The 25,992-nt window shown below is 48.0% G+C and overlaps 1 protein-coding gene across 8 annotated transcripts in view; it reads right to left on the bottom strand.

The window, feature by feature from the left end:
• The window catches only part of CHD8 (chromodomain helicase DNA binding protein 8), a 1,687,145-nt gene that overhangs the window by 1,467,651 nt on the left and 193,502 nt on the right, over nt 1-25,992 (bottom strand). For all 8 annotated transcript variants that reach the window (XM_069633907.1, XM_069633913.1, XM_069633911.1 and 5 more), the window contains exon 5: nt 12,799-12,922. In XM_069633907.1, coding sequence (XP_069490008.1) covers nt 12,799-12,922 — 124 coding nt within the window. The remainder of the gene's footprint in view (nt 1-12,798; nt 12,923-25,992) is intronic.

The raw sequence follows: 25,992 nt of genomic DNA, 5'->3' as shown, positions 1-25,992 counted from the left end.
ATGCCTTTGTTACTGGCTGCAGCCTGGTTGCCTGGGAGTGGAGTCCCCAGGTGAGAAATGTCCAATGTGCCAGAAACAAGCCACTATAGGGATTATGAAGGTACAACATATAGTGATCAGGCAATGTTGGAACCAAGCACAATGAAGCCTTGTTAATGCAATAGTTAACTACAGGACAAAATGCACATACGGGGGAACATGCAAGTACTTGACAGAAATAAACAGCCAGCATAAACGGTGCAGTGACTATACGGTCATATGTAGTGCAAGGTGGAAAATATATTTGGGAAACATGATTCACACAGCCATTTCCACACTAGGGGTGTCCATTCAAGGGAATCTGGAGTCGTACACCAGGTAGTGCTTAAACAGTTTACTCCATCTGTAATGGTGGCTTCTGGGATGTGAGACCAGACCAGGGAGACCCACTGAAAGCAAATTAAGATATTCTCAATGCAACCTGCCACCATATGCACAAGGGCTGCAGTTGGGCTCTGGTCCACGTAGTTGTCCTTGTGTCCATTTGTTTACAAAGACTGTGCTGATGTGTGAAGCGGCCTATGTTTATGCTGATGGGGTCATCCAGCCTTGTAGGTTCTAGCAGTCTCAAGTTCCTGTGAGGGAAAGGCAGTTAAGGCATGATACACAATCAATACCTTTTAGCTGGAAGCAGCAGTTTAACTGGAGCTTTTATTTGTGGTTTCAGAGTAACTTGACCATAACTGGGATGCTGGAAACGCATTGAAGGGAGAGCTTTGTCCTTCATGCCTTTATGTTCAGTCTTGTTTTCCACGCAGGAGTTCATGTGGGACTCCTGGCGGTGCACTCTTCCTCTTTTTGGTTGTGGTGAACAGACCCTTGGGCTACCCTTATGGCACCCATGGGTAGGGGGTACAACCCTGTGCCCCTAGTGTATGTTTTTTGGGCACCTGTGTGTGGCCCACAGAGCAGGGTATGGGCTGGTGGCAGCTCCAAGCTGAATGTGACAGGTGCTTGGAGTTTCCTCCATTTTGGGATACCCAGGCCCTGCCATTGGAATGACATGCATTACTTACCGTAAAAGCATTTCTGATGGTTCTATCCACTTATATTCACATGCTGTGCATAGTCTGACATCCAGTGGTCACAGCAGAGCATTGCATCTTGTTTTTCGAAAGTCGAAAAGGGGACGTCGACATAGGCGTGTCTGTAATACTATCCCTATAGTGACGTGTAGTGTACCCAAAATCTCACGCATCGAGGTCCCTCTCTTTGTATTTTTTCTGCCATGAGGGAGCCTTATGACTACGTGAGTGAGTACATAAAAGAGAGAAAGTAATAAGACGTCTTTGTTCCTTCCATCCGAGCGGGGAGGAAGGGTGGGCGCATGTGAATCTAAGTGTCACGGCTCGCTCCCTTCGTTCCCGTCCCCGCCACTTGGGGGCATGTTCTGGGGTTTATTCCTTACTGGACATTTCCTTTGAACCCTATGCTACAGTGCTCTGATGAATTGGGAGCGTTAAAACCTTATTTTCCCAGTTACTTCCCTTCCGGATCCATTCCTGGTTTTTGGCAGCCAGCATGCTATTTAAATCAAATGACTATGTTTCCCAGAATGCCTTGGCTCACTGTTTCACCTCCTGCTTCCCAGAATGCCTGGTTCACTGCTTCATCTCCTCCCTGGCATCCGGCATGCTATTTAAATCAAATGACTATGTTTCCCAGAATGCCTTGGCTCACTGTTTCACCTCCTGCTTCCCAGAATGCCTGGTTCACTGCTTCATCTCCTCCCTGGCATCCGGCATGCTATTTAAATCAAATGACTATGTTTCCCAGAATGCCTTGGCTCACTGTTTCACCTCCTGCTTCCCAGAATGCCTGGCTCACTGCATCATCTCCTCCCTTGCAGCACAACGTTGGGAGGAGGATAGGCAACACCTGTGGCTGCAGGTGCAGCAGGCGGCACGCCTGAGGGGTGTGCTCGTTAAGCAGCTTTAAAAGCCTCAGTTTGCTTCAGTCCGGCGCTGGTCATTGTAGCAGTGTTCCTGTTGTGACTAGTCCCTGTTTCCTGTACTTAGTTTCTGTGCCTTGTTCCAGTTCCCTGTTCATAGATATTGAGCCAAGTATCTATTTCCAGTTCCTTGTTCCTAGTTTCTGTGCCTTGTACCTAGTTCCAGTTCCTTGTTCATAGATATTGTGCCAAGTATCTAGTTCCAGTTCCTTGTTCCTAGTTCCATGCCTTGTACCTAGTTCCTGTTCCTAGCTTTGTGCCCAGTTACTAGTTCCTGTATCTTGTTCCTCTGTCCTGGATTTCGGATTTATGCGCTTATTTGATTTATGCTTTCTGAATTTCCCTTTCTGTCTTCCTCTGTCTGCAGACAGCCTTTCTCTATACTTTACTATTTGATGCAGCCCAGTTTGCCGGTGTTTTCTGTCCCTTTATGCTGCCCTGGTTACTGAAAAGCATGATGTATTATTTACTTTCATAGAATTAGTTACTGCCTTTTCTCCTTGGATTGGGTGGGAAAGGTTTCCTTTTGTGATATCATTTTCCCTGCTCCTGATCCAACTTATTGAGATTCCACTCCATGTTTTCCATTGCACTTCAGCATTCATTTTCCATTGATTATTAGGTGTGGGTTTGTTGTTACAAGTTCCAGAGTGTTCCCCTTTTAGTTTTCCTCACGATTTATCCATTGCACTTCTGCATTCATTTTCCATTGATTATTAGGTGTGGGTTTGTTGTTACAAGTTCCAGAGTGTTCCCCTTTTAGTTTTCCTCACGATTTATCCATTACACTTCTGCATTCATTTTCCATTGATTATTAGGTGTGGGTTTGTTGTTACAAGTTCCAGAGTGTTCCCCTTTTAGTTTTCCTCACGATTTATCCATTACACTTCTGCATTCATTTTCCATTGATTATTAGGTGTGGGTTTGTTGTTACAAGTTCCAGAGTGTTCCCCTTTTAGTTTTCCTCACGATTTATTATCACTATTCAGACTTGCCTTTTACTAGGGCTTATGTATTTTGTTATCTTTAACCCTTTGCTTTTACAGCCTTCTGGGTCCCAGTTTGATCTACAGGGTTCGTGAATTCACTGACATTCAAGTGGTCTTTCCGGTCCTCGTGAGTACTGTTTATAATTGCCTTATTCAGTATTCTACAGATTGTCAGTTCACAGAATCTGTCCTTGCTTGCCCGCTACGTGGGTTTAGCGCTGTCAGTATCTGTAAGAGCATAGTGGGTAAAGAGTTTGCCGACTTTTCCTTTCAGCCATAAGGAGGTCCTAAGTGTTTACCCCACATCCCTTTTCCTAGATTGGTAATACTGTTTTACCTTATTGACGTTCCTGGGTTTTACATATATCCACAAGACTTGGGTATTATATACACGTTGTTAGATTCAGAGTTGTTCACAGTGCAACTGTGTGCATTTTCCCTTTTGCCATAGTATGCCTTCTTCCTTTCTTAACACTAAGCAGATACAACCATCAGAAATGCTTTTATGGTAAATAATGCATGTCTTTGTATGTTTGTTTATCTGCTTAGAATCACATGCTGTGCATAGACTAGCGAGCAGTACCCCGGAGTTGGAGGTGGGTTGTGAGAATGACAGTAGAGAAAAGATGTCTTAGTACTGTTTGTCCCACCTGGGAATCAGATCTAGAATGGGCGTCGAGACAATAGTGTTTTGGAAAGATGTGTACAGAACTCCAGGTTGCCGCCTTGCAAATGGACTCAAGGGGAACATTTGCAATGAATGCTATGGATGCCCCAGTGCCTCGAGTAGAATGTGCTCTCAGCTTGAAGGACAGTTCTCTCTTAGCAAGAGCGAAACAGAGTGATGCATTGGACAATCCATCTAGATCTAGTGGATTTGGAAACTACATCTCCTTCTCTTCCTGCCGCCACTGAGACAAAGCACTGATTAGTCTTTCTCAGTGGTCTAGTTCTTTCCATATAAAACATGACCGCTCTGCGCACATCAAGTGTGTGCAGGCTTTTTTCTCCCAAGTTTGATGGGTTTTGAAAGGACGTTGGTAGTTCTATAGACTGGTTGACATGGAATTTTGAAATGAACTTTGGATCAAACCTAGGGTGTGTGCGTAGAACCACCTTATCTTTGTGAACTGTTACAAAGGGATCTAGTATAGAGAGCGCTTGTAGTTCACTCACTCTCCTAATGGAGGTGATAGCTATCAAGAAAACAGTTTTAAGAGTGAGATTCTTAAGGGTTTCTTTATGCATGGGTTCGAAGCGAGAGCCCATTATCCTTTGTTAGTACAACATTCAGCTCCCATCCGGGAGCTGGGATAGATAGGAGGGTGAATCCTCTTCACTCCCTCCATGAAGGCTTTAATAACTGGAACTTTCCACCATGACACCTTATGTTGAGACATAGTGTATGCGGAGAGTGCAGCTAGGTGAACTTTAATAGAATTAAAGACTAATCCTGAGTCCAACAAGTGAGTCAGGTATAGAACAATTTGTGTGGGAGAGCAGTCCACGCGGTTGATGCTCTTTGACTTACACCAGATGACGAACCGTTTCCACTTGCTAGAGTAACAGTAACGAGTGTTCGGTTTCTTCGCCTCTGAGAATATCCATGCATCTGTGGGAGTTGCAAATGTCCAAATTCTATGACCTCAGGAGCCAGGCTGCCAAGTTCAGGGTCTGTGGGCAGGGGTGCAGCGTTTGGCCCCTGTCCTGTGGCAGCATCTTGTACGGGCAGGGTAGTTTCACCGGAGGAGACAGTGACATCTCCATCAGATGAGCGAACCAGGGTTGGCGTGCCCACATGGGGGCCACCAGTATCATGGTAACTTGTTCCTGGTGCATCTTGTGCACTATCTTGTTGAGAAGGGGAGCCTGGGGGGGGGGCAAATTTCCCTGACCATGTTATCCAGAGAACGTTCCCCTTGGAGAGGTTCTGGGGGTACCTGGAGGCATAATCTTGGCATTGGGTGTTCTCCAGAGTTGCAAACAGGTCGATCTCTGGGAAGCCCCATTCTGTGAAAACATTGGAGACGATGTCTTTGTGTAATCGCCATTCATACTCTGCAGGCAAAGGGAAGTCTCTGCTGAGTTTGTCTGCCAGAAGATCGAGTTCCCCTGGTACATGTTGAGATAACAGGAATATGTTGTGTTTTGAGAGCCCACTTCCAGATGTTCTGGGACAGCATGGACAGTCCTGGAGAGCGAGTGCCCCCTTGCATGTTCAGTTAGTACAAGGCTGTGGTGCTGTCTGTGAGGACCAGCACGGTTTTCCCTTGTAGGTGTGTCTGGAAAGCCCTCAGTGCTTTGAAGACCGCCAGCAGTTCCAGCAAGTGTGTGTGTGTTTGGACGCCACACTCGGAGTCCAAACTCTGTGTGCAGTCTGATGGGATAGGTGAGCCCCCCCCCCCCCATTCTGTGAGGGATGCAACTGTGGTTAGAGTGGCTTCCACTGCGGGGGTGGCGAAAGGTTAACCCAACACGAGGTTTTCCTTCGACCACAATTGCAGCGAGAGAAACAAGGCCTGCAAGACCACCACTAGATCGTCCCACTGTCCACTGGCCTGACACCACTGGCTGTTGAGCCACTCTTTCATTGGACGCAGGCGCGCGTGAGGTACCAAATAAATACATGACGCCATCATTCGTAGCAATCGCATGGCTTTGCGTACCATCACCTCTCGACCGGCACATATTGAGGGATCTGAAACAGCATGTTTTGGACCCTCTTGTTGGAGGGGAAGACAAGGCCATCCTTTGTTCGAATTAGAGCCCCTAGGAATTGCTCGAATTGGCTGGGTCTATACTGGACTTCTTCACGTTGATGGAGAAGCCCAGGTGGAACAAAAGGTCTACAGTCTTTTGGGCATTTGAGAAACATGTTTCGTAAGAATCCCCCGTTATGAGCCAGTCGTCGAGTTAAGGGTAGACAAATGGACAACCTGCGCAGGTGAGCCGCTGCCACCACCTTCGTGAATACCCTTGGCGCTGAAGCTATGCAGAAGGGTAGCACTTTGAACTGAAAGTGTTTGCCTTCTATCATGAACCTGAGGTATTTTCTGTGCGCTAGCAACATTGAAATATGAAAGTATGCATCTTTCATGTCCAGTGTTGCCATTTAATCTCCCTGTGTGAGCAGTGGGATTACCTCCTGTAAAGTCACCATACAAAATTTTTGAGGTTTTACAAATTTGTTCGCTGGGTGCAGATCTAGTACAGGGCGCATGGTTAAATCCTTTTTTGGGTACAAGGAAGTACACTGAATAAATACCCTCCTTTACCGGTGATAGAGGCAAAACCTCTATTGCTCCTTTTTCCAGTAGCAGTTTGACTTCCTGAAGAAGGATGGAGAGGTGTTCCGGTGATAAGCGTCTTCCCCTTGGGGGTATGAATGTTGGGGACTGACTGAATTCGATGCATTAACCATGGGCTATTGTTGACAGTACCCAGCAGTCTGTGATAATTCCCTCCCATGCTTGTAGTAATGATGTTAACCGGCCCCGACCGGAGATGCATGGGAGGGGACCCGAACTTTCCGATCATTTGGTGTTGGCAGCCGGGGAGCCTCCGAGTGGGGCCCGACCTCTTCCCTTGCCACAACGTTCTCCTCTCTGAGCATACTGTCCACTGGTTCCCTGAGGGGAGGACCAGTTGCCTGCTGAGGAGTGCTGTTGGTTTTGTCATTGGCCACGAAAAAAGCGCCTGTTGCCGTAACCACACTTATTAGGAGGTCTTGCGATTTGGTCCAGAGTCTTTAAAGTTTCAAATTCCTTCTTAGCTGTCTCCATTGCGCCGTCAACCGCCTTACCAAACAAGTTTGAATCTTTAAGGGATTTGTTGATGAGGGACGCCTGGGTTTCTGGCTTGAAACCGGAGTTCCTGAGCCAAACATGACACTTAAGAAGTATCCCTTGGACTAGTGACCGGCCAGCCGTCTCCACAGCATCTAGCGTGTTCTTAATGATGCTTTGGTTTACCAGAGTACCTTCTGTCACAATGGCTAACAAGCGTGTTCATAAGGGCTCAGGAGCTTCTTGTAGGCCTTATCGCAACATTCCCCATTGGGCATCAGCGTAGCTTGCCAACAAAGTATTGTTGGCAATCCGCGTGAAGAAAGCTGCAGAGGATTGAACCCTTTTTCCCCCCAAGGCATAAAGCTTCTTCCCCTCCTTGTCTGGGGGTGCTTCGCTAGTAGATAGTGGAACCCCGCCGTTTTCCTCGTGGTGGTTACTACCAGGGAATTAGGTATGGAGTGACCCCTAATATATAAAGGGATCTGACGGTGAGAGGCTAAAAAGCTTCTCAATTCTTGGGTTGACACCTCTAACCAATGCAGGTGTGGATAAAGATGGAACAAGGTGTCTCTCTTATTGAGGCAAGAAGGGGTATGGCCTGGCTAATAGGTGGTTTTTCCTCAAATTATTTTCTCCACAAAGTCTACTTCTGGAGTAATTTCCCCTGTGTCAATTTCAAAACGTGCTGCCGCCTTGCGTAGCAATGCATTGAAAGTGGGTTGGTCATCCACAGGTGACGGGTTTCTGACCGGTGTGGTCAGAGGAGAGGACAGATCTAAAATGTCAGGGTCGGTTGACGCCCCTGGAGACTGCCAGGGCTGTGGTCCACATATTTCTGGGTCTTCTTCAAAGTCCCCTACAGGGTCTTGTAGATCCTCAGTATTTAGGAATTCATCTTCGTGAAAATGCGGGTCCTCTTCAGTGAGGTCATATGTATCAATTTCCTCTTCAAGTGGGTCAAAGAGTCTTGGATATTTGGACCTAGGGTCTTCATGGAGTACCTCTCTTGGCCTTTTGGGTGTAACGTGTTCAGGGGTTTGTCCATACACGATTGAAATCTTTCCATAGTCCACTGGGATAACCCTGAAGGGTCTAGTGGCGGAAAGGTGTGCTCCTCCGCCTCTAGGCGTCGAGATCTCTCCCATAGCGTGGAGAATATACCCCCTTCAGCCTCTTAGAAACCTTCTCGCAGGCCCGACACTGGGGATGTAGATTTAGGTCTTCCCTTCGACAAGGGGGGTGGAGGGGGTCCGGCATACCTTCAGTAGGTTTCGGCATCTCTCTGGCCTTTTGAGGGGGGTGTCGGCGACTCTTTCGCCGTCCATCTTTGAGCGTCAGTGGAGACTAATCTAGCCAAGCTTTCGACGACTAGTTTGTCCGTCGAGGGCAGGTCGCAAACAGTTTTCAGCGGTGCCGGAACCTTATCGCAGACAGTCGCTCTCTTATGAGGCGATTCGTCTGACGTTTTGGTGGTAGCACCCTTAGTTGCGAGTGGCCCAGTCGCTAGGCACGCAAGTGGCTGCGGGGAGGGCCGTCGACCCTTGCGGTCGGCGGAGGCTGCCGGTAGATTCAGCGTCTCCGTTGGCGCTGGAGCCCTCTTAGACTTAGTCGAGGAAGGGCCGTGGGTTGTGTGTTGTGTGTTTAATTTTTACTTTTTCATGTGCGTCAGCGTCGCTGGGGTGTACATCCCCATAAGTAGGGCGTGACCCGAACTTTTCAGGGACGGGGACAGACACGGAGGAGCGGGAGCGCTCTTTAGAGAGGTCGACAACCTCCGATACGGAGGTAGCATTATCACTATCCCCCTCGTCACATTCGGCATCGGCGGGTGAGGAATCAGCCTTCGACATAGCGTAGGCTGCCCACCTCTTGACCCTGCGTTCCTTCAAAGTTTTTGGACGAAGGAGTTAACAGGCAGCACAGCCGGCCTCGTTGTGGTCGAAGGGGAAGCAGCGGTTACACAGCTTATGCGTATCCTTCCACGTGAATTTGCTGTTACGAGGAAAATCTAAAAGGAGTCCTCTCCATAGCAGAGGATATAATAATAAGTGATAACAACCCCGAAGGGAGGGGGGGTCGGGGGGAAAGGCATTCTAGAAGAAAACAAATGTCCACAACAACCCCAACTCTCCCTGTGTAGGCCGGCGAGGCCGGGCCACGTATTCGGCAGCGCCTATAGGATCGCCTCCGTCGAAACCACCGCTGAAGATCTTGACTCGGCGGGGAAGTTGCTTAGCTGTCGAAAAAGGGCTGGAGGCGTTTGGATTAAACGATAACTGACAAATCGAACAAGGGTCGAATAAATGGTAATGACAATGTCCCTTACGAGCTCCGCATAAGGCGACCAGTATTCTGGGCGGAAAAAACAAACTGAGGGACCTCGACGCATGAGGGATTTTGGGTACACTACATGTTACTATACACATAGTATTACAGACACGCCTATGTCGACGTCCCCTTTTCAACTTCGAAAAACAAGATGCAATACTCTGCAGTGACCACTAGATGTCGGACTATGCACAGCATGTGATTCTAAGCAGATTAACAAACATCAGAACAGTTGATTCCGAATAGGAGACAAGATGGCCCCTGTGGCCTCTTGCTTTCTATTGCCTATTAGCTTTTATTCCCCAAGTCCCAGGAAGCCCTGACTCTGTCCCTTCCCCCTAACTGGCTGTTGGGTGGAAGGTCCATGTATGGTATTGTGGCCAATTCCAGGCCAGACTGGCTGGAGCCTTCCCAATGACTGTATGTTGTGTGTATGCCCGTGGGGTGGGACAAGGGTGAATGGGGTGTGTGACAAATATGCATTTCATGTTATGGGTGTTTAGTAGTGTGGAACACAAAGACTGAGACAGCCCTGCCCGAAACTGGTATGAATGCAGGGCGGTGTGCTGAATGGCTGGGTGCTTGTCCGAAAACACATTCATTGTTTCGAGCGTCTGGATGCATAAGAATGGCCTGGATGCACTGCAAGCCTGATTGGTTGCCTGAGTGTGATCCAGCAGAGTGAATGAGAGACCAAACAGTATATCTGGGGACCTCTCACTGATGGACATCGTTCAGAAGCGGAAGTTGATACTTGATGCTTAACCTTAAAGCCCGTTGGAAGAAGAATTGCTGCTGCTGTCCTTCGTAAATCTGACAGCTGCGTGACTGTCAAGGAACTGATCCAAGAGAAGACCTGGCTAGGAGACCTCTTCCCGAGCTACGAGCAACCATCGTGCACCAGCTAATCTTTGCTAAAGCTCCCTGGACATCAGACCCTCGAAAGGCTGCCGACCGGAGAAGGGGACCGCCGCGGAATCACAAATTGAAGCGCCCGGACATTGAAGTCCATCACTGTCGCCGACAGTCAACCGGAGCCGCAACGCTCCATTGCCCAAGAACCATAGAAACAAGGACTCCCTTTGCTCAATATCGACGACCACTTTGGCCTTCTGGAGAAAGTCAAGGCCAACGACGACAGGAGAATCCGCCGGTGTGTTTCCCGCCACCCGAAGACCAGAGACGCCGACGACCCGACGCCCTTGCTGGGGCAAAGTTTTTCAGTAACTCTTTGCGGCAACAAACTATCGTTGAGGTGCACCGCACACCTCAGCTTGCAGGATGTTTTCAACAGATAGTCAACGAGCACCCCAAGAGCCAAAGCTGCTGCCTCTGACAACAGTGTTCACCTTTTTCTTCGCCAAATCTCAACGAGCTGTGGCTCCTGCCTTTAAGGGAGCGCACTCAAGAAGGGCCCGTCGACTACTCAAAGAACCCTACGAAACCAAGTACTTTGGGGTCGTAGAACCTTTAGAAGGGATTGTAACTATATAGCGCATAATTGGACTGGGCTTGTCAAATACACTTTATTTACAAGTTTCCCAGGTTTGGGGGGGGGGGGGGGGGTCCTCGCACAGAACTGTCTGGTAGAGAGATAGACTGTTCTGCCATTGCTTGATTTAACTTGCTTTCTTTCTGTGGTCTATCGTTGATACATCTTATAATCTGATTTGCATACCATATGAACTGTTAGCAGTGGATGCATTTCAAAGGGATCGATAGTTAAGAGTGGTACCACGTATACCTGTATATATTTGCCATTATAGTATTGCCCGAGTACAAAGTGTGTTATTGTGAAGATAACTTTGAATCTTATTTATATAAAGATTGTGTCATGATGCCTGCCCCGGAACACCAGATCAGGCACAGCAGCCCCGGAAGCAGGCATCATGCCACTTGGAGCATGCCCAAAAGCCCCAGTTAGGGACTGTTTGGGTGCAGTCCTGGCGCCATGGGCGCCAGGCTCATTATTGATAACTTACCTGAAGCAGACCATGCTGCATGAAGACTCAAGCCAAATGAGGCTTAAGAGGGACTATTTTACTGAAGGGACTATTTTATTACTTGGGTGGGGCTGTGGAAGAATACTTACCTGGATCTTCTTCCAAGGCTATTTAAACCACGCCCAGACAGCCACACGTGCTTCGCGTTATTCTGCTTGCTGCAGCGTAACGCTCACCGTGTTTTCAGCAGCTCCAGTCTTCAGCCAGTCCTGGGACTCCTGAAACAAGAAGAAAAGAAGGATAAAGGTTAGAACAGGAGTTTTAACTTGAATCCTTACCTGAATCCTGATCCATTTCCCCACGGAACTGAAAGACAGAAGTCTTTGAAGCATCGCTTCACATTCCTACGGCGCCGCGCTGAACTCACCTGCTTGGCGGTACTTCAGCATTCCATCACGCGCTCTCCATCTCGCGGCCGCCCTCCGACACCTAAGGAGACAAAGACAGCAAGGTGAGCAAGGGGACTCTCTAAGGCTATACAAGATACCCCCAAGGACTTACCTGATTTACCACTGGGGTCTCACCTCATCTCAGGTCGGCACAGTCAACTCTGCTTCATCACCGTACCCCGGCCCCTAAGGGGAAAACCACAATAGACTTAACTGAATCTTACCAAGTGCCATTTGGAAATCTTCGAGTGGATTAATCGGCAACCTGCAAGGAATCGAACAATTGGACTTTAGAGTCAATACTGGAACTCACCAATTCCTCTACGCCAGTGAAGTAACTGGTCATCAACACGCCCCTGCGGTCGACGCAGGATGGAGAGCTCATCCTTCCAAACCTTCAGGTGAGACTAAGGAGGGGACATCAAGAGTGATCTGTGGGAAGACAACGGGAGTGGGGAAGGTGGGTTGACACTCAATTCCACGGGTGGTTAATTCCTCTTCTCCTTTGCAGAAGAATATTCTTGCGGGACAGTCCAGTCAGTCATCTCGGCGCTACACGTCACGCTGGTGGAAACAGCGGCCCAGTTCCGGTCGACGCCCCCGTGGGAACCAGGTGAGCGTAACAGATTGTTTTCACCAACAGTGTGTGGACATTCCTTTGTGGGTGCTTGGGGACTACACTGTACTTAAGAACCAGCCCACATCACCTCCTGAGAGCTAAGCCTTGAACACTCGTCCATTGCTACCAACAATAGAGATTCTTGGCTGGGGTGCTCTGTGCTTCGACTCGGCCATATAGAGAGCACGTGTACAGATAAACACCCCCCTCCGGTGCTTTACAAAAACCATCAAGTTTTTTTTTAAAACCATTTTGTTTTGCTGAGGGAACTTATCCCTCCCTCCACCTCATCCCGCCCGGCAAAGGGCTACAGGGTCTTGTTTGGGCACATAATTTCAGTTTTGTCTCACCCACAAAGCAATCTAGGTAATCATTTTAGTTCCCTAATCCCTCCCACTTTAACATTATTCATCAATGCCCACTCGTTCGCTTCATTAACATCCCAATGGGTCAGAAACCAACACACAAGTTATCACTATAACGAAGAACCACAGAGCAGAACCGTGGCACATTACAGCAGAACACAGCACTGTCCCACAACCAATCTGTACAACTGAACACTCAATGGAGTCAGCCTCCCTGCTCACCTGCATCTCTTCAAATAGCCAGACACTTCAGCAGACCAAATGCAATGCTCCTCTACAGCACAGAATGCTGCCTCCCACCATTTTCCATCAGACCCTCTTGATTACCTGGATGCTGTTTTCATCATCATCCTCCTGTGGGGCTCCTGATTGCATGTCAGCCTGCTCTCCATCAGAGTTGTCGGAGGAGAAGTTACGCTTCCGTTTCTTTCCAACTATGGGGGTTATTGTGCTGAGAATTGAAAGAGAATTACATTTACTTAACAAGCTAAAGGACTACATTACATTGGCAGGAGTACAGAGATTTTAGGTAACAGTGGACAGATCAATGTGGGTGGGGTCGTCAGTGGAGGGATGATGAGGACTTCAGAGACAAATGGCTTAATTTACAGACAACTCATATCTGCCTTAAATATTTGAGCGGCCATTCTAGGACAGTGGGAAACTAGACCACCTGAACCAAAAATTAATGAAACAGTTACCTTCTTGCCCCACAAGTATCCCAAAAGGAGTTAAGTGAAATATAGGTTGAGACCTAAGCTGGCTATCACAACCATGCTATTGCAAAGATTGCATTTCGGTGCAGAGGTAATTTTCCTCAAACCTCTACCTCGATGACAGAACATAGGCGTCAGCGCAATTGGAGTTTGTGGGCTGGGACAATGGCAGCATAGTATTTAGAAATCCATTAAGTCTTCAGATGAATCGAGGGAGATCGCCACCTCTCCCCAAGGGGAGCCACCACCTTTGTAACTAGGGAGGGCAGCTTGCTACGGTTAATACCTCCTAGGGCACAGGGTAAGAGGGTGACTCCCCTTAAGGGAAAAAGACCCAGCAAGGGGTGCGTGTCCACCCTCCCCCAAAACCTCAGTACTAACATCTTAGCAGGGTATCTAGTGGCTAGGTTTTAAAATAACCAGATACACCCTTAATTAATAGCAGCCTTGTTTTCTGACTATGTAAACCCAATCGCCGTTGAAGAATGAAAGACCAGTGAATCAGCGCCCTGGAGCAGCGTCCTCGATAGGACCAATATCAGAGATGTCTCTGCAGGCCCTGTAGAGTTTAACCACACCAAACAGGTAAAAGGAGTGGTGTCCAGGTACGAGAGAGAATTCCAGTCCGGCTGGTAGGACCGAGGCCAGCAGCAGGAGAGTGCAAGAGTGCAGCAAGGCACAACCACAGCTGATGGCTGGCCGGAGCAGCCCAAAGAAGCTGTAAGGAAAAATAAATAGTTTGCGGGGCTAGGGAAACCTTGTCTGACCTGTCACACAAGTGACTCCACACAGACCGAGCTGCAGAAACGGGTGAGAACAGCTTGCGAAAGCAGATGTGCAGTCCACAAAGTCACGCAAGTGGTTCCGCGACAACAAGAGAGCCAACCAGACTACGTCCCTCCCATGGAGCATCCCTCGGGGACATCGGGTGCAATGAGGCTCCAGTGGAAAGGGAGGCGGGTGAAAGAGAAGAAGCATACCCCAGAGTATTAAAGTGAGAAGGGAAAGAGCCCCAAGGCACACAGACTGAGCACGACCCTAAAGGGGAGCGAGTAAAAAGCCCCAGAGTGGGGAGAGCCGGAGAAGAGCCCCAGAGTCTTCCGAGCTAAATCAGATTTTTTGCCTAAAAGAATCATTGTTGCAGCCAATCGGTCGCAAGAATTATTCATGACAATTGCTAACTTTGTCAACCCCAAGACTAACACCCCAGTAAAAGTCCCGTCTGTTAATCATGTCTATGGGCTGAATATATTTTTAGAGACAAAATTGCAAATCTTCAAAACAATATTCGGGGGGGAGGGGGATTAGTTCCCGACTCCATGAAATTATCAGTGGTCTCTGTTATTAAAAAAAAAAAAAAAAGCTAGCCTTGACCCAGAGGACTATAACCATTATTGTCCAATTGCGGGTCTTTCATGGCCAGGAAAAGTCCTAGAAACCGTGGTTTTCTCCATCCTCTACAGGCCGGTTTTCGCCCCAAGCATGGGACCGAGACGGCTCGGTTGGCGGTATGGGATGAGATGAGCTACTCCAGGCCGGGGACACAGGCAAATTATCTATACTTGAGATGCTCGACCTGTCATCTGCATTTGATGGTATACGGGGGACCATGCCATTCTATTCTTATTCTTGGGCTCTTGATTGGTTTACTTAATTTTTAACTGGCGTAAGCAATGTGTTCAAACGGGTGGTTTCTTATCTGAAATTATTTTGCAGAGCGGTGGCGTCAAACAGGGATCAGCACTCCAACTTCTTTTTAATATACATCTTCGGGTTCTAATGTACATTCTGGAGAAATATCTTCAATTTCAGTCCTACGCTGATGATACTCAGTAATACATTAGACTATGATATGGAAGATGCCATCAGTGTGCTGAATAAGTGTCAGGAAGAAATAGGAGTGTGGATGGAGGCAAATTGGTTACAACTAAATCCCCAAAAAACGAAGTGATCTTTTGGGAAAAAGAAGCCCCCGCCAACACCACTTTCTGGGGACCAGCCTTAAATACGCTGCCAAGGTTAAAAAATGTGGCTGTGTTTCACAGAGTGACCTGGGCTGTAGCGGCCAGATCTCAGCAAAAATACATTCAGTTTTTTTATACTATCCGTCTTTCGCCAAGCACTACCCTATGTACCTGATCCCGACCACGCGATAGTTGTGGGAGCCTTGGTTAACTCTAAATTAGATTATGGCAATGGACCTCTGGCCAACGCCCCGGCTAAGCAGATTCATAGTCTACAAAAAGCCCAAAATGCTGGGGTAAGATTGGTCTTTGGCGTTACCAAGAACACGCCAACCCCAGGTCTTCGCCGGTCATTGCACTGGTTAGCGGTGGAACACCGCATTAAATTTAAAATCGGGTGTTGTGTACAAATGTTTAAATGGATTGGCGGCAATCTATTTGATAAATGAACTAAAGCAATATCGCCTGATTTGGGCCATAAGGTCGGAAGACCAATACCTACTTAATATTCCTAGGACCAACTGTGTTTCTCGAGGAGACTGTAGCTTTTCAGTTGCTGGGCCAAGACTATGGAATAGCCTCCCACTTGACCTAAGAAGGGCACATTCCCTACAAATCTTCAGAGCAGGTTTAAAACCTTCGTGTTCAAGTAGATGCAGTTAGATTTGTTGGCCTCTATGTTTCCTTATCAGCATTTATACCCATTTATACTGCTGACCTTGTTCCCAGTTTTTTATTCCAACAGCACCAGGATAACGTTTGTTGTGAGCGCGATAAAAAAGAAAAAAAAAGAAAAAAAAGTGGGGAGAGCCTGAGAAAAGGCTCCTAGTACACAGTGAATACAGTTCAACATTTCAACATTTTACATCCTGTTTTTATGTGTATTCACGGTCTTGCCCCAGCCTATCTGACCTCAAAGATCATAACTCATCACCCCACTCACATATTGAGATCTATGGGAAAAGGCGTTTTAGTAACTCATCCTCTAGAACTACCACCTGGGGTGATAGATGCTTTTCCTCAGTAGGACTTTGTAGGAAGGAACTCCCTTCCTTTTCAGCTACGGCAAATTAACTTTAACCAAACTAAAGATATCTGTTCATGTAATCTTTCTCTGGGTCATCTGGTACAGTTAAACTATACTTCATCTGACTAATGGGTCATCTGCGCCCAGATGCCGCTCGCTTCCAGGCTCCTTCACAGGATTTGCAAGATATAAATACAAAAATCAAATAAATCCCATCAAGAGCCCCAGAGTGTGGAGAGCCCGAGAAGAGCCCCAGAGTGGTGAGACTGTGACAACACCCAAGGGTGGAGAGTGGGAAGCGCCCAAGAGCTTGGTGTAGAGACCGAGAGATCCGAGTGGGAAAGCTGAAAGAATACCGGAGGTGAGAAAAACTGAAAGAATCCCTGAGTGGGAAGAGATGTAGAACGACCTGGACTAGGAAACCTGGATAACCTTCCAGCACCCTAAAAACTGTCTTTTTACTTCAACTACACACAAAAGCCTTTACTACAAGGGGCAGGGATCTGCTTACTTTCAGATCATGAAAGTAAGCAGGTTACAGCACGATTCCGGACATAGAACTTTGTTATTTTATAGACATCCGGACAACCCCCTTTTTTACTTCTGTTTATAGAATAGGGACCAAGCTTGTAGACGGGAGGAAAGATTTTGGAATGGTCAAAAATAAAACTTTTAAACTATACCTCGTTGTCAGAGTCCTGATTCTGACCTTTCACATGTTTGGGATTACCCTGCAAGCATCGAGACAAATAAGGAACAAGTTACTTACCTGTAACTGTTGTTCTCCAGCATGGGTCTGGCATGGATTCACATGCTCATGAATATTCCCAGTCAGGCTGGGAATCCTCGGTATAGAAAAAAATCAGTATCAGTTTCGTTTCTGATCTGTCTTTCTTAGTAGTAACCAATCACTGGTCTCTGGGTCATACTGCCCCCAGCCAATGACTGCCCTCTCCCTAAGCCCCGCCTCCGGCAGCCATCCTCAGATTTGGTAGCACGTAAAGTGGCAGTATGACCAAGTGAAGAGCCGCAGAGGGTTCGCATGTGAATCCATGCCAGACCCATGCTGGAGAACAACAGTTACAGGTAAGTAACTTGTTCCTTCTCCAGCATGGGGTCTGGCATGGATTCACATGCTCATGTATAACAATACATAGCAGTACACACATGCACAATCACGGGAGGTGGCAACAGGCTCAACATTAAGCAATACAACAACTCAACATTAAGCAACTCTTACCTCCTCACCACTCTCACCTTGGGCGAACAGGTTGCGCAGCACTGCTTGGCCGACCCTGGACTCCTCCCTGGAGTCCCGATCGACACAGTAGAATCTTGTGAAGGTGTGTGTCGACCTCCACGTCGCAGCCCTGCAGATGTCCAGCAGGGGCACACCAGACAGGAACGCCGTGGTAGGAGCGATCGCTCTGGTCGAATGGGCTCTCGGACGGCCGGGCAGCGGTCGGTTTGCCAACCGGTGACAGTGCATGATGCAGCCGGAGAGCCATCTTGAAATGGAAGCATTGGAGAGAGCCTTCCCTTGATTCACAGTCCCAAAGTTCACAAACAGCTGTGACGTCTTCCGAAAACTCTTCGTGAGGTCCATGTAGAACTTCAGCGCTCTAGCTACATCCAGCGAGTGCAAAGTCCTCTTGGCCGGCGACGAAGGCGACGGGAAGAAAACTGGCAACACCAAGGGCTCGTTGAGGTGGAAGTCTGACGGCACCTTGGGCATAAAGGAGGGGTGCGTCCTCAGCACCACCCTCGTGTCATGAAAAGTCAAGTATGGAGGCTCGCAATATAGGGCCTGGATCTCCCCCACTCGTCATGCGGAGGTGATGGCCACGAGGAAAGCCGTCTTCCATGACAGGAACTTCAAAGGCGCCGAATGCATAGGCTTGAATGGGGCCCCCATGAGCCTGGTCAGCACCACATTAAGCTCCCACACCAGCGCAGGAGCCTTCACCGGCGGGAATGATCGGAATAGTCCCTTCATGAATTCTTTCACCAGGCGATGAGACCACAAGGACGCCCGTCCCGTAGTCCTGGTATATCGGGAGATGCAGCCAGATGTATTTTGATGGAGGCATGAGCCAGTCCAGCTTTGGCCAGCGACAGTAGGTACGGCAGTACTTGAGGGGCCTTAATCCACAGAGGGTTAATCTTCTGTGCACGGCACCAGACAGAGAACCTCTTCCATTTATGTCCGTAGCACTTGAGAGTTGAGGACGCCCTGGCCTTTGCAAGAACCTCTCTGCAGTCGGCCGGGATGTCGTACCCTCCAAACTCTAGTGCCGCAGGAGCCAGGCCTGCAAGTTCAGCGACTCCGGGTTGTGGTGAAGAATGGTGCCTCCTTCTCTGGAGAGAAGGTCTGCGTCGTCGGCAGCTTGACTGGGGGGGGACGTTGACAAGTCCAGAAGGTCCGGGAACCAGATCTGTCTCGGCCACGTCGGTGCGACGAGGATCATCCTGCACCGGGACCTCTTGAGCTGGTTGATGAGCCGGAGCAGCAATGGCAGCAGAGGGAACGCATAAAGAAATGGGCCATCCCAGGGGAACGAGAAAGCATCGCCCATGCTCCTCGGCTGGGGGAACCTGCTGGCGAACCTCCGGCACTTGGAATTCGTCGCCGTCACGAAGAGATCGATTTGGGGTTCGCCCCATCGTCGGAAGAGTCGATCCACTTGATCCTGGCGTAGTTCCCACTCGTGGCACAAGCACAGCTCCCTGCTGAGTGAGTCGGCGATCGTGTTTTTTATTCCTGCCAGATGAAGAGGCACCAGAAACATCCCTTGGGTGACGGCCCAATGCCACAGATCCTGGGCTTCCTTGGGTAGGGCCGGGGACCTGGTTCCGCCCTGCTTCCGGATGTAGAACATCGTGGTGGTGTTGTCGGTGAAGATCCTCACCACCTTGCCCTTGAGGGACGGAAGAAAGGACCTGAGGGCCCAGAACACTGCGCAGAGCTCCAAGATGTTGATGTGGAGAGACTTCTCCTCCGGGAGCCAAAGGCCTCTCGCGTGAAGATCTCCAGAGTGCGCTCCCCAACCTTCCAGGGAGGTGTCCGTCGTCACCGTCACCTGGGGTCTTAAAGTCTGTGCCCGCCGACAGATGGGAGCGGGTACCCCACCACCGGATCACCTGACGGAACGTCTCGTTGAGGGATCCTGTCCTCGAAGCTGCCCGTCGACTGGACCCAGCGGGCGTCGAGGAACTCTTGTAAGGGGCGCATCCGAAGCCTGCAAAGCCACACCAGATAAATGCAGGAGGACATCATCCCGAGGAGGGATTTGATAGATCTTACCCTGACCATGTCCGTGGCCAGCTGACACTGCACCTTGCCCAGAACGGTCCTGGTCCTTTCCTCCGACGGCGAGGCCAGCCGCACCACTGTGCGGAGCTTGGCTCCCAGAAACAGGGCGACTTGCGACGGAACCAGGTGGGATTTTGGAAAGATGGAGAATCCCAGGTCCGTGAGCAGCTGGACGGTCTTCGCAGTGTGCTCCACGGGGAGCTCCCTTGTCCTTGCCCGGATGAGCCAGTCGTCCAGGTAGGGGTAGACGTGGATCCCCTGTAGGCGCAGCCGTGCCGCCACCGTTGTGAGGCACTTTGTGAACACCCTGGGTGCCGACTTCAATCCGAACGGGAGGGCCTTGAACTGGTAGTGCCGCCCTTGGACCACGAACCTGAGGAACTTTCGGTGTCTTTTTAGAATGGGAATGTGGAAGTACGCATCCTCCAAGTCCAACGACGACAGGAAATCGCCCTCCTCCAGCTGTCCCAGCACATGCTGGAGGGTGACCATACGGAACTTCTGTGTCTTGATGTACTTGTTCAGTCGTCGTAGGTCCAGGATGGGGCGCCATCCTTCCGTCTTGTTTTTTACGAGGAAGTACCTTGAGTAAACTCCAGAGCCCCGAAGCCTCTTTGGGACGAGCTTGTTGGCACCCTTCTTGAGCATCGCCCTTACTTCTAACAGTAGTTGAGGGACGTGATTTTCTTTCCTGGCCACGGGTGGAACACAAGGGCAATTCTTCTGAAACTCGAGGGTGTGCCCTTGGGCCAGGGCGTCCATAACCCAACGGTCAGTGGAGATGGACTCCCACACGCTGACGAACCTCGTGACCCGGCCTCCCACCGGGGTGCTTCGGTGGGGGCACGAACCAACGGTCGGTTCAATCTTGTTTGGAGGCCGCCTTGCCTCCTTGACCTCCCTGTCGACGGCGACGGGCACCACCTGACTTGCTGCGTCCCCTGTAGGTTTCCCGGGATGACGATCTTGCCGCTTGGCAGTACGTGGAGGAGCCACTGCCGGATCCCTTGGAGGCACCTTGTCTGCCTCCGGAGCTCCGAAAGGACGGCCGTCATTGTTGGAGCACTCCCAGTGCCCGGGCAGTGTCTGTGTCTGTGTCTGTCTTGATGGCCTGAAGGGACTCATCAACCACCTTCCCAAACAGGTTGTTCCCGTCGAAGGGCATCCGCTCCACACTTTTGACCGTTAAGTCATCCATCTTGTTGAAAAGGAGCAGCAGGTCTACACAATCCAAAATATGCCACTATTTAGCTCATTGTGTGTATGAGCTATAAGCATGATCTGCAGGATCTGGCTTCCCAAATTCCAGCTCAGGAGATGTATCTACCACACTGGCTGATTGTAGTTTTTCATACAGATCTTTAAGTCTGAAATAAATTCATCTGGCACATTTGAAGTGCCATAGTGAAGGCCAAAAGGTGTTCAATCATAAGATGTTGCATGTTCTACAGAAATTGAAGAAAGATTTGAAGAAATCTTTGAGGCTGAGGTTTTTAAGATTTCTCTTGTGTTGCCTTTAATGGCTCTGAAGAAGGCTTCTAGGCCAAATGGCGTTGAAGTCTTCGACATGGGTGTGGAATGTTTCCGACATCGAGGGTGTCGATGGAACAGATCTTGTTGTCGAAGTTGTCTGACAAGGCCCTTGAAGGGCTGGACTTGTCAAGGTCCGACACTTTCATTATCTCAAGGCCTTGAAGGCTCTTGATAGTCAGGCTTGTGTCCCGGACTCAAGGGTGCACATGGTTTTGCATTAGACTTCCCTTCGTCTTTTTGCAGAGCAACCGGGACATGGCATTTCTTCAGTTGAGTAGGGTCTTCTCTCTCGAAGATCTATCATCCCCCCCCCCGAAACTCTTCTTCGTTGGATTCTCTCAGATGAGGAGTCACCCGAGGAAGAAGGAGACCTACAATGTCTTTTCTTCAACTTCTTGGAGGAAGATTAAGAATGACGTGAACGACTTCTAGATTGAGATTTCTTCGATCTTTTTCGATGAGGAGAATCTCGACTCATCAGAAGTATGTTGCTTTTTGGAACAGAAGGGGACTTAGGAATTCTGCCCACCGCCAATTTACCTCTACGCTCTCAGAGCCTTGTCAGTCATTGCCCGACAGAATGTACACTCCTTTTGTATGATGCTCCGTGCCGAGGCACCACACACAAACATCTTGGACACAATGGAGTCTACAGTGAAGACGATCTCTCTCTCTCTCGATCGCTCTCTCGCTCTCTCGATCTCTCGCTCTCGATCTCTCGCTCTCCCGATTTGTAGTTCTTACTTTACATAGCTTGCATGAAGAATGTATATTTCACAGATATACTGGATGGATACTGCGATTATCAAAAGGGTTTACAGTATCTTTAAACATCGACTGTCTTTCTGAAGAGTTGCCTTGTCTGCTCAGCTATATCTCTTTGAGAGTCAGAATAACTAAAAAATCATGTGAAATGGGATAGGTTGAAAATCTCACAGGGATGCAGATTTCAGCATACCATGTGCAACTTGCCTCTGCAACATGCAACATTCCTGTTAAGAAGCTACATTGCTTCCAACCAATCTCTGGCATGTCGTATAAATGGTGACCAATAGAAAGTATACAAAAGGTATACCAAGGTTGAATTGGTGCTTCATGAAGCAGGAGCCAAGAGAAAATCCTGGATGCGGCGAATTTCTTCTAACGTGGAGGTAAGGAGAAGCAAGAGCGATTAAAGCAAAACCCAATAAATGTGCTCTTTGTATGGTCTAGGTTTAAAGAATGAGGTAAAAGAAAAAGTGATACGAAATATGTAAAACTGAAGTGCACACGACCAAACTCTGTCAAGTGCCTGAAAGATGGTAGAACTTGCTTTTATTTACTGTCTGGGGCATGCTCCTCAAAAATCACGTATCAACAAATAATGTCCCCACAGGTTATAAAGTAATGGTGATGCGGTATACCTATTACCGATGCTCACCTCATTTTCTCTAACCATAAAAAAAATGTTAAAGTAAAGAAAACGTGAAAAAAAAGGTATGGAACAGAGGATAATACAAGACGTGTATTAAAATTCGAAAAAGAGGGTCAACTGTTCCGAAAGAACACTACACGTTGTAGGGCTAGGGGACCCTAAATGTGATTTGGTACCCTAGGCCTGTTTACACCCCTACAGTCAGCCAGGGCTGACAAAAAGTATATATACTGGAGGGTAAGACCCCTACTCTGTGAAGGACTGGGGAAAAAATTCAACAAGAATCAACAAATAATGTCCCCACGGGTTATAAAGTAATGGTGATGCGGTATACCCATTACCGACGCTCACCTCATAAATCACGTACCACACTCCCTCTTTGTTGCTAAGCTGCTCTGCCCTTCACTATATTGCTGACAAAATATAGTGGGTCATAGGTTTCTTCCTTTTGCTTTCCCTTCCTCTGTCGTGGGTTGGTCCATTTGTTGCTACCTCGCAATAATTACTGGTCGGCCACTACATCCATTGCGCTGTCACTACATCTCACGTTTTCATCTCTTCACCGCCATGACATTCTTTCAGCTGCTGCCACTCCGGTGGTACAAGCTCATTCTCAAACTAATGTTGCAATGTCGCTTCTTGGATAAAGAGGCGGGGGATAGGATTAGGAAAACTATCCACTATTTCCCCTCCTGGATAAAACCAAGGCAACAATGATACACAACGAGCCTTTGACGTTCAAAGACACTTTACTACAATTAAGGGAATATCCAGCATGGCAGAAGCAGGTTGGGGGCGATAGATGGAACGCAGGCAAAGTCAGGAAAACTGGAATAATCTTGTTCAGAAGGGACTCTGTTTTCTAATGTGGGGTCAAAGAGAGAAAACCAAAGAAGTAATCTTCTTGGATCCTCATGGTGGTTCTCAGTAGGCACTTGAGTCCAGAGGCCACGCTGAGCTATGAGCAACATTGAGGGGCTGTAGTTTCACAGCACTGCAAATACCCAATGTTACATTCCCCCCAACTAAAAATAACTCATTTTACAAACTACTTAAGAATGAAAGTCAGAGAGCCCTGCTAGAAATCAAACATATGCACGTAGGTTGTGCCAGCATCTCTTGAGATGTGTATATGTGCATCGGGCCCCATGGGATGAACGCACTGCAAAGAGACTGCGGAGTATAAAAACTTTACATCACACTCAAATTTGGACCGAGGACAAAGCACTTCCCGCTATTTTTCACAGAAAAGTGCACTATTTCAATAGCACGCTGGCATCAAAGAAATATGCATTTTTTCAAGCAATTTTTTTAATATTTTTTTTTTACTTGCACACAACTACAAAATATAAAATTTCAAAATGAGTTCTGATAGTAGTGTAAAAATGCCAGGACTTGTTTCATACGGGAAAAATGTATGAATAAAGAGTTTGCCCGAGGGAGCCGACCTGCCCTTGGCCCAAGTGCTGCGCCAGAGGCTCCAACAAACGGACCAACTTATTAACCCATTTTCCTTTCCTGCTCCTCCAACATAACTGATTGCACTACACCAGACCTTTGATTAGCCACACTTAGCAAAAAAAGTGAAATACTATATCCACACCCAGCAGCTACCGATGCTGAAGCACACCTAGAGTGAACCACCCACAGTCCATAAAACCATCAACAACGCAACTACACACCAAGATACCAGATTATCTTACAGCTACGACCACCAGTGACTCTGGATCCGTTATGTACTCTATCCAACCAGTACGCACGACCAAACCCACCATAACCCACACAACACACTAACACTACCGCACACCTGAGGCACTGAATATTACCCATGCGGTTACAAAGCACGAGGCCTCTCGCACAAACTACCACATGCAAAACACTCACAGATGACAGTTCCTCCCGTTTCTAATCCTATCCTCTCACCCTATCCCCACTAACCTCCCCACCCCTTCTCTTGCAGAGCCAAATGAGCGCATGGAGACTGCCCCTGGGTGGTAGAGGTGCATAGTATAAAACTTAACATATTGGTACCTCTGAGGGAAAGTCAGGCGTGTTGGTCTTCGGCCCTTCTGTTCACCAGGCCAATTCCTTAGCATGCAGTCAAGCCGCTTTAAAAGCATTTCTTTCTATTCTGGTTGTTTAATGTTATTACTGACTGTCTTGTTTGCCCTCCCAGAGTTTTAAGGGAAGGTGCCCAGGGCTCTCAAGGCCTGCATGGTAGAATGGCATCTCCTTTCCCCAGAAAACCTGCCCTGTCTGGTTCTATTCCAGACCATTCTCTTGAGGAACTTGAACTTCCAGGCTTTCCAGGTTCTCCACACTTTCGCCATCCAGAATCCCTGTTGCATGAATCAAGTGACACTTTCATCAAAAAACGGGGAAAGCGTGCTGAAAAAAAAAAAAAAAAAAAAAAAAAAAAAAAAAACACAAAAATCATGGTTCTTGGTCAACTTTGTTAATCGCCTTTCAGTTGCCTATTCTGAAATATGCAATTCTATACGTATGCTCTATGATCTTCGATTAAATGATGCAGAGAAGATGGAAAAATTTCTTTGTCCACATCATTGGTCCGACTTCCATGTTAGGAAGAGTCAACCGACCTTAGTGCCCGTGTCTCGGTGCCTGATTCAGTAATGAAGTTGCTGAGTAAATCCTCTGGCAGCTCATCCGACCTGGTGCGCCATGTTGGTCCAGCGTCAACTGGCAGAGTTACTGCCCCTCATCCGATATGGTGAGCAAACTCAATTGTGACTTGACCTTTTATCCACTGCCCTTAGTTCTTACTGTATGGGTTAAGACGAGTCTATTGCCAGGGGCGGTTGTGCTCATAAGTTGGGGCACATGCTGTGAACTTGTTACCAAGCATACCTCTAAGCGGCAGTCCCCCAAATGACTCAATGGTTGGATCTAACGGGACTAAATCTGGAGTTTGTACTGAAGATCCTCTTGCTGGCTGTACTGTAAAAAGTAGGGTATAGAGTATAGACAGAACAGCTCAAGGCTGGCGCAATCAATAAACAGCTTCACACAATAGCCAGGTATTTGCAATTTGGCCAAGACATGAATACCAATATAGATTTATGCTTGCTTAGAGTTCTAGCTTCTGCGCACAGTTAATCATCGGTTGTTGCGTTAGTTTGCTCAATTGGCTCCCCAGCTCCCAGGAGTATAATGGTAATACTAAACATCTTGCCGTTGAGAGCCCAGATGTCTGGCTATTTAATCAAGTATTGACCTTGCGACAGTGGGACTGTTGAGGACCTCCCCCACTTTCTAATATGTAAGCTGTTGGACCTATGGAGGCGGTGATTGTGTTGTCATTTTATGCATAATAATGTTAACTACCATGAAGGCAATGCAGTTTATCTGGTCTTGTCGGAAGGCTGCTTTGTTTCAGACTTATGTTAATACATTAACGCTGCTTTTGAGCACCGGGGCAGGACATTTTAATTGATTAGTAGAAGTACGGTGGTCCCATATTTTAATTGGTTGTGTGATTGCAAGGTTTATATTCATATTGAAAGTGTAATGTATGGTATTTTATTTAATAATGT

Source organism: Ambystoma mexicanum, chromosome 13 (genome assembly GCF_040938575.1).
Source record: "Ambystoma mexicanum isolate Mex_15411 chromosome 13, UKY_AmexF1_1, whole genome shotgun sequence".
NCBI classification, from domain to species: domain Eukaryota; kingdom Metazoa; phylum Chordata; class Amphibia; order Caudata; family Ambystomatidae; genus Ambystoma; species Ambystoma mexicanum.
This window is presented reverse-complemented; position numbering and strand designations above follow the sequence as displayed.